Below are 9,013 nucleotides of genomic sequence, written 5' to 3'. Positions count from 1 at the left end.
AAAATAAACGTTGATAAGTCGGATTGCTATTATGACCCAGAGAATTAATGCACTGCAGCATCGACGAGATATTATTAAAGACCGACATTCTTATGAGAGTTCGTGTCTTGTGAATATTAAAGTGGTTAAGAATTAAACTGATAATATTGCAACTAATTTTATGATTTATTAATTTAGTAATTATACATTTATAACTTAATAATATTCGATTTTTTTTTAAATTGTGATTTCAGTATTATCGTCAAAGTTTGATTATCAACAGAGATGATAATCGCAGAAAAAAATTGTAATTTTTCTACAATATATAAAATATTATAGCTTTACGTAAGTATGCATATTTATTTATGGAACATTTATGTAATAAAAAAAAATCATAAAATTAATAATGTATGAGGCAAATATTTATTATTTATGCTAATAATAGCAAATTTATATTAATTGTCGATAATGTCGAAAGCGTTCTTCAATTGCCCTCTGGACTCTTTTTATACTGCTCTTTTTAAAATTTGCCCAGGGTCAATGGTCTTTAATAATATCTCGTCGGTGTTTGAATTCAATTCTATTATCGTATAACAGCAAGCAGTCATTTGAATTGCACGGCAAACATGGCGATTACATTTCCGGTTTTGACTGTTAATGGCGGATGGGCATGCGCGCGAATGCAGTGTCCAGACTTTGTTATAGGGAACATCAACTTCCTAGTATCAACTACTATGCATAGGCACGTGACGCGATCCTTAGCAAGGGACTGGAGTATCCTTCCGGTGAGCATGGCAATTGAGACACTGTTACGTTTTACCTTATCTGTCAAAAGTGCTAAACTTAAGATCAAGATCATCGAGACCAAATTGGGACATTAAATCGTCCCACGAGATTCATACAACGAACAATGGCGCACTGGTTTCACCGTAATGTGTTAAAAGCAACATCGAATCAGAAGTTTGAGTTAAAAGTCTCCAATCCTACGGACGCCACTAGAAAGCTTTGCAGGTTAACATATTACTATCATATTACTATCATATATTGTGCATTTGGCGGTCACCACTTGTTGACTTTTTTTGAACCGCCGGAGGCTACAATGTTCAATAATTCTCACGTGAACATATAATTTTATTTAAAAACTCATTTGTATTATCATATCAGTTATTACTAGCAATGGGATGTCAAACATACACACACACACACACATATACACACACACACACACACACACATACATACACACATACATGTACGCACGTATATACGTATGCATGTACGTACGCATGCATACACATATGCACGCGCGCATATACGCACACATATATACACGCATGCACATTTTCGTATTTCTTTAGTATATCCAAATTTTTTTCTTTTTTTGAAAAAAAAAATGAATTGACTCTTTTCCTTCTTTATATTAAGAGGTCTGTGTGTTTTCAGTGACTTAAAGCTGTCAAGAGCTAGACTGTTGGATCTAATCAAAAATGCAAACAATACCAGTGATACAATAGAGCCTGCATTTCTTAGTTACCTGAGTTTGTTGTATGGATTTTTATGGGAAGTCAATCCATCCGAGGAAGAGGCTCAACATGTTGGCAGACCCAATCCTAGCAAGCTCAGAAATGTTCTCATGTTCAAGTGGACACACACGTTACTTGGTGGTGGCACATTGTAAATAATTAAAAAGATATTTAATAAAATAGTTTTAAGATAATCTGTGCGATGTTACAATAATGAACGATTTCAAAATGACCTCTAATTATAAATTTTTTGTTAAAGCTCCAGCGCTGATTCTGTTTATGAAGCAGCTAATATGAGTGTCAATGTAGGCCTATGGTTTATGAAACATGCGGCAATGATTGCTGCAAAAGATGAGTAAGTATAAATTAAACAAAATTTTAAAACAGTCCTCAACGTGATTATTATATAAAAATATAGAAGAAATAATCTATCTTTTTCTTTCTATTAATTATAATAGAATTCATTCATTTTCTTAATGTACAATTATATCATAATTGCAATTATATCATAATTATAGCATAACAATGAACGAGGCTAAAGAAGTACACAGTATGCTAAGACGAGCTGCTGGAATATTTACCTTTGTACAGACTGAATTTTTGCCGCAGTTGGATAGTCCACCACCTTTAGGAAGTGATTTAGATCCTCGTGTACTAAATGCATACGTTAATCAATGCACAGCAGAAGCACAAGAAGGTTATACTCGTGTGAAAATAATTTTAATAAGTTTATTTGAATATACTTACATTGGCTCTTCATTATTTTATAGTTACAGTGGCTAGAGCAGTAGAGCTCAAACATAATTCTAGCTTGATATCAGCTTTAGCCAATGAGACTAGTAAGTTATTTCTGGATGCTGCTAATACTCTTCGACCATTTAAGCCAGAAATAATCGCCCAATGGACGAAATATTTGGAGCTTAAATCAGCGTTTTATCAATCTTACGTAAGTTCATAAATTTATAAAAGTCAACAATCATTTAATTATAAATACAATTGATAATATTTGTTATTCTTATTTATTGCTTATTTACGCTTTGTAAGCTTACTCATGCTCTGATTACTTTAGGCTTACAATTATTGCGGTGAAAACTTGTTGGCAATGGATAAGTGCGGCGAAGCGATACGGGCGATGCAGGAAAGCGATTCATGTTTAAAGAAGGCGAAAGCACTCTGTCAAGAATATGGGAAAACGAACGGGCCTGCTCCTCGCGTTAAACCAGACCAGCACGCTGTGTTTAGACGATTGGCACCTATAGTGAAGCTTACTCTTGATAAGTGTAATCGAGAAAATGGATTAATGTAATTATCTCGTTTAGATTTATTATCAATTTATATATAATACAATACATTGTTTTAAAATGTATGACGTTTAAACAACACATTAATCTGAATTTAAATATGTAATAGATATCATCATACAGTACCGGGTGAAGTTCCAGCCTTGGATACTAAAGCTACTTACGGCTTAGTCAGCCCGATCGACTTCCAAATGCCATCACCAAATCCTATCTGGAATTTGGGTACATATCAAGTATTAGCCGGAGTAGCGGCAGCGAAAGCCGAAAAGGAGCAGAACTTGCCGCCAGTTAAAGAAGAGGCGATTCATCAAAGCAGTAAGGAGCCGAAAAATGCAAGCGGTTGTATCTTACAATAAGGCTCTCTACATATAATGACATAGGCCGTTTGTAAATGCTTTTTCTTTTTGTGTCACGGTGATATTAATTTTAATTGCAACAGACATGTGTGGGCAAATTAAATATACGTGCGCATCGCATGCGCACAAGTACAAATCCGGTTGTGTAAAACGTGAAGTATTAATTTGTTAGATAAAAAGAAGAATAATTATTTGTTACCATAAATACTACAAACGTATTTCATTCAGTATTAAAAATATCGCGTTATGCAACAGATAGATAAACGATTGCAAAAGAGATTAAGATAATCTAGCATATCAGTGTACATCTACTTTCTGCACATGTCTGAAACTTTTTAGCGGGCATCTTTTAAATTTGTATCAATGTGAAGTACGCGAGATTCATATATAATTTGATTTTATCGTAGATAATCGAATACTATGACTATCATTGTAGATACAAGCTCCTTGCCGATAGCAAGAAATTGTTAATGTCACAGACATTATTTTAATCGCTACGTTTGATCTAGTCAATGCTTTAGTGAAAACTAAATTTTTTTTAATTGATAATGCGAGGGAGACATTTTCGCAAGTAATGTGCATGTAATGCATATTATCAGTATGCATGTATTATAATAAAGAGGCGTAATCTTTTTCTACATATTTTTTATAAGCTATAGCTATTTAAACGCAGAATGTTCAATTCAAATTTTAAAGATATATATATATATAAAAAAGTGTCTCAAAAACATGTTAAACTAATGCCAAGTATTAGTTATTGCTAAATTATAGCAATTATCTTTGTTAATAATTATTATTTATGATATGCAAAGCATTTATTATATACATGACCAGCGAATGACCTAACAAAATTAAAAATTTACAGTGTACTTGATATTGGCTTTGAAAAATTACTTATATATAGATAAGAAATTTTATTGTTAAATAATTTAGGAAAATAATTTTTGTGTGCAATATACCGAGATCAATGTAGCAATAGTAACAATATTCTACCTATATAACATAGATAATAAAGAATATTAAATCGCAGTCTATAAAGATTATATTTTATATTCAATCATATTTTTCGTATAACAATAATTACGCATGTATATAAAACATAAACATGTAAATTTACTTCTCCACTATTTATATAACCTTTGAAAATTAAAACATAAATGCTACATCTTTAAATAAAACATTAACATTTTTCGCTATTGATAACAATTTGAATTTAAAATATCAGCAATGCTGATTTCAAAGTGTTTCGAATAAAGAGCCTCACAGAGAGGGAGTGGCAAATTGCATCACGTGAGCCGCTTCCTCTGATTGGGCATGGGCATCAAAGCTCCATAAGGTATGGAAGAGATTAGAGAAAACTGATCACATGATCCCCATCTTGAGCGGACGTAGGCATTCACGTGATGCAATTTGCCATTCTCTCCCTTTATGAGGCTTTCTTAGTTTCGAGTTTCGAAGAGTTGTCAAAGATTTTAATTGGCTGCTGATAAAAAATTTGTGGAGCTGCTCCAGGAATTTCTAAAGACTGTCTTTTCAATGGCCAATTGGCATCATGTCCAATGAAATCGAATTGGACAATGTTATCCAATTGGTTTTTAACAATTTTATTCGTGCTCGCACCTAACCTGATCCTGGCCGATGATGGCATTCGATCGGATCGCGATACGGACGAGACGCGCGAATCGTCCACTGTTTCTGTTGCCCTGAAGTCGACGATGACACGCGATTACGTCGCGGTAATGAAATAACGAACATCGTCGGTGAAGAGACACGTCGGTGGCAGTGAAACGCGAATGCGTCGAAACATGGTGATTAAATCCACCGAGATGGAGACGATGGAGTAGACTTTGCCTATGCGTGAAACATAAATACATCCGTGACGAAGCAGCGTCTTGAGAACATTCAGTTCTCGGTGCTCGGTCTCTTCCTCGGTTTGTGTCGAGTCGAGAGGTAAGAGACGGTCTGACATCCTCGGAACAATAATAGACCTTTCATGAACAATTTTCAATGATAACGTCAAATCATATGTACTTATATTCACTCGCACATAATTGCATGCTCGACAAAACGGATCTACCCTCGCTTCGCGTCTTTCTTAATTAGATAATATGTAAATATCAAAATGTACAACTTAATAAAGCATAAATTACATGTAAAATTAATCGTTTTTTATAGATTTATTTAAATTTATTAGAGACATCTTCCATTTCATAAAGTAAGTTTCAATTTTATTAATTGAGATATTCCTGCAGTAATCTAATTTTCATTAGCAAATCTTCAATATTTATACAGATATGAATAAATATCGTTTTTCTTCATTCAATCTTGTATATGCATATAATTAATGCTGAACTATAAAATTCTAAGTTCTTAATTTTTTAGTCTTAAATTTTTTTCTTAATATTTGGTTATTCTCATCTATTCTAAGCAGAACAGGAAATAAAAATGGAAGAAAAACGTAGCAGTAGAGATACGACAGAGGAAGAGGAACTGGAAGACACTGAAAATATAATAATTAACGAAGTGGATGGTTTACCTAACTTACATCCAAATTATGAACAATTAGAGCTGAAATTTAAGAGAGAAAAAGATGACACAAATATTAGATCGATCGATGAGTTAGTTCACGACGAAGATCTACCAACTTCTGTAATTGTAACAAATGTAGATCCTCGAGTTTTTAAAGATGACGATTTGAAGGTAATAAATAGTTTGAGATATTCCAAAGAAGAACTTCTGTTATATTCTGTTATATTCTGATGTTATGTCTTTACAGTCGTCCATAGAAAATCTTTTCAAACAGTTTGGAGAAGACATTACATTTCAATACTTCAGATCCTTCAGAAGAATGAGAGTAAACTATAGTTCTCCTAGTGCTGCAGCAAATGCGAGGATACAGTTGCATCAGTCGCATTTTGGAGAAACTGATATTAATTGTTACTTTGCACAACCAGTAACACCTATAGGTACATAATCATTATAGAATTTTAGAATTAAATATTATCACACTAACAAAATTAATAAAGTGCAAAAAACATTTACATATTAACATATGGAATATAAATTATAGATATGGAGGATCAACATCTTCAACCACCCGCGCTTACCAAACAATTTCTCATATCTCCTCCTGCTTCTCCGCCGGTCGGTTGGGAGCCACGTGAAGAAGGAGAGCCACTCGTTAATTACGATTTATTAACCGCTATAGCCAATTTATCAGCAGGTTACTATTGATTCTTATTATTTTAAACTTTACCAACTCTATATTTTATATATTATAAATAATTATTGATATTGCAGGCGACACACATGAGATACATCCAGGAGGCTCAGGGCAGCCAGGCATAGTCGTGCATGTTTGCGAAAACGCGAATCCATCGAAAAATACGCCTCGTATTCAACACACGCGATGTCCGGAACATTAATTTCCTCTGTTTATTCGTATCTCGAATTTGTCACACGATACGTTTTTATGTCCTGTTAAAAAGCTAGATATGAGCTAGAAAAGAAGAAGACATATACCTAACGAGCGATTTTAAATTAGTATTATATTGGAGTTACAATTCAAAACTGCATGGTTGGTATCCAGTTGACGAAAGTATGTTGTGAAAAAACATTACAGCTCGATACAGTACAGACAAGTATAGACATAGTGTCTAGTAGAGTCCGACCGAAACCACATTTTGACTTCCGGTCAAAATCGAAAACGAAACCGAAACTTAGAGGTCTTACTTAAAAAAAAAAGAGAGAGAAGCTAATGGAATCATTTATGGACCGGAGTCGAAATTGATATTGTTGGATTAATTTTACAGCGTATGATTTTCAGAAATCATGACAAATGTATGTACTCTAGTTGTTTTTTAAACGTTCAGTAGTGCGTTGTAACTTGTACAGTTTTATCCACTGAAATTTTAGAGAGTTTTTGCAATAACATGGATCCAGAACGTTAAAATCACGTTATCCTTTTCTTAATTAATTGTTAAAAAGAAGATAACGTGACTTTACCGTTCACCATATCTGGATAAACAGTATTGTAAAAACTCCATTTTCTCTTAATTTTGGCCGAAACTCTGATTTTTGATTAAAATCGAAACCGAAATCGAATATCGGTCGGATTCTAGTGTCTGGTATCTAGCTTCCTGCGGATAGCATATATGAATATTAATGATACTAATGATAAATACCCGTCAGATTATATATCGATCAAGATATAGATTCATTTATGTTTATCCACTAAGAATTCCTGAAGAAATATATATGCTTGCGCTCCATTTCTTAAAATCTACATGGTGAAGATTCGAGAAATTTCAAGGCCTATATTGTTTCATGTTTCACTCAGTGTCAATAATTGCATATCGTGAGAAATTACGTCCGATCTGATTAAGCTAACGATTAATGTGTCGACAAAAATCGTTCGAAATATATTCAGAGATTTTGCAATTCTACCTCTCATTGTCAGTGTTACTTGTATTCTTAAACAGCACGTAACAATCTTGTTGTAAATCCACAAATGATACTAATGTTAGAATAATCGATTGAATCAAAATGTTTGAATTTAACAGCTTAACTTCGTTATTTATTAATTAATCTCATGTGTTTTTCTTTCCGTTTCAAGAAAAGTCTTCAAGATTATATCTGTTGAATTTTTCATTTTGTGTTTTGTGTGCATGCGAAAAGCAAATCTACGGAAATATATGGCATTAATATGTATGTGATATACGAATGTATTATTCTAAAAATATCGCGTGATTCTTCGATCTGTTTCCGTAGAAAGCTAGCTCACATTAGCTTAAACGTTACACATGCTATCCTAAAGCTATATCTCTATGGTCTCTTGTTAATGAAGTTTACGAAAACTTATTGTTATCTCTTTGCTCTTTAAGAGGATTAAGTTAGTAAAAAAATAAGCTAGAGAGATAGCGAGACGTATGTGGTCATATCAGCGTTACTGATTTATGCCGAGGCAGTGTGATGATTGTGTATATGTATATATTATTCTGTACGTAAAACGTATATAATTCCTGCAAGATCTGTGACCTAAAAATAATTGTTGAATATTTATAAATACTTTATAGCAGCACTACTTACTTTTGTATAGTGTGGTTACTGTTTATATTCTTCTAGTGATGGAATGGCGTAAAACCGTTTCGTCATTTATGTAATTTCAATCTTTCTTTATCTAACAATTCCTAAACAGATAATACGAATAATTATTACACCAGAGAAATAATGTACAAATAATTTGTATCAAAGAAAAGAAAATATAAATATATAAATTATTTTACGTTAAAATTCTGATATATATTATATATGTACACATACATATATATATATATATATATAAGTATAAAGCCTGATGCAAACGCTACTTGTTGCCGCGTGAAAATCATTGCGTTTATCTGCATAATAATAGGTAAAATGGAAATCGATTTGATAAGGACGTATTATACACAGTTATGAAGTACTCTGTCGTTTAATTCATTGAGATTTTATACCATTACACTCGTCTTTCACTTATTGAAGTTATATAAAAACTTTATACATATAACCGTCGTTATTATTTGCTTAAATAACTACTTTTTCTGACTTATTCCAACAATTCGAATCATCGTGTTCCAGATGTAGAAAAAAATCATCGTACAAATACATATATTCTTATCACCGTTAAAATCAAGTTTGATGTTGCGAGGTATGCTTATACGCATTAAAGTAATTATAGGCCATTAGACAACGTTATTCGTTGGGCTTTTAATGTGTATTCGGAAAATGAAAATTATGAACATTTCTTCGAACACCGTCCGCAAATTTGATTATAAATTCTAGGGCTAAATCAAAAGAATGTTATGGAGAATAT

At 32.8% G+C, this 9,013-nt stretch overlaps 2 protein-coding genes across 3 annotated transcripts; both read left to right on the top strand.

Moving 5' to 3' along the window:
* Positions 1–696: 696 nt before the first annotated feature.
* On the top strand, positions 697–4,188 carry LOC108689765 (BRO1 domain-containing protein BROX-like). Its single transcript, XM_018196697.1, has 7 exons — positions 697–990; positions 1,423–1,653; positions 1,762–1,857; positions 2,021–2,199; positions 2,273–2,448; positions 2,572–2,804; positions 2,913–4,188. The coding sequence occupies exons 1-7, from the start codon at positions 890–892 to the stop codon at positions 3,157–3,159; spliced, it is 1,263 nt and encodes a 420-aa protein (XP_018052186.1). The 5' UTR covers positions 697–889; the 3' UTR covers positions 3,160–4,188.
* A 590-nt stretch (positions 4,189–4,778) lies between these two features.
* LOC108689764 (protein sarah) lies at positions 4,779–7,004 on the top strand. 2 transcript variants are annotated; one of them, XM_018196694.1, is made up of 5 exons: positions 4,779–5,109; positions 5,591–5,859; positions 5,936–6,125; positions 6,230–6,382; positions 6,460–7,004. In XM_018196694.1, exons 2-5 carry the CDS (start codon positions 5,605–5,607, stop codon positions 6,582–6,584), a joined length of 723 nt encoding a protein of 240 aa, XP_018052183.1. In that variant the 5' UTR covers positions 4,779–5,109; positions 5,591–5,604; the 3' UTR covers positions 6,585–7,004. The 2 variants fall into 2 exon arrangements, with proteins under 2 accessions (XP_018052183.1, XP_018052184.1); XM_018196695.1 differs by lacking the exon at positions 4,779–5,109 and adding an exon at positions 5,334–5,374.
* The last annotated feature ends 2,009 nt before the right edge of the window (positions 7,005–9,013 follow it).

This window comes from Atta colombica, unplaced genomic scaffold (assembly GCF_001594045.1).
Source record: "Atta colombica isolate Treedump-2 unplaced genomic scaffold, Acol1.0 scaffold276, whole genome shotgun sequence".
NCBI classification, from domain to species: domain Eukaryota; kingdom Metazoa; phylum Arthropoda; class Insecta; order Hymenoptera; family Formicidae; genus Atta; species Atta colombica.
The sequence above is the reverse complement of the archived record's forward strand: the minus strand, read 5'-3'. Positions and strand labels throughout refer to the sequence as shown.

Coding starts and splice junctions, on each gene's coding strand:
- LOC108689765 (XM_018196697.1), top strand. CDS start 890: ATGGCGCACTGGTTTCACCGTAATGTGTTAAAAGCAACATCGAATCAG. Junction 1,654..1,761: donor TTACTTGGTGGTGGCACATT/GTAAATAATTAA, acceptor TTTTTGTTAAAG/CTCCAGCGCTGATTCTGTTT. Junction 1,858..2,020: donor ATGATTGCTGCAAAAGATGA/GTAAGTATAAAT, acceptor TCATAATTATAG/CATAACAATGAACGAGGCTA.
- LOC108689764 (XM_018196694.1), top strand. CDS start 5,605: ATGGAAGAAAAACGTAGCAGTAGAGATACGACAGAGGAAGAGGAACTG. Junction 5,860..5,935: donor TTAAAGATGACGATTTGAAG/GTAATAAATAGT, acceptor ATGTCTTTACAG/TCGTCCATAGAAAATCTTTT. Junction 6,383..6,459: donor TATAGCCAATTTATCAGCAG/GTTACTATTGAT, acceptor TTGATATTGCAG/GCGACACACATGAGATACAT.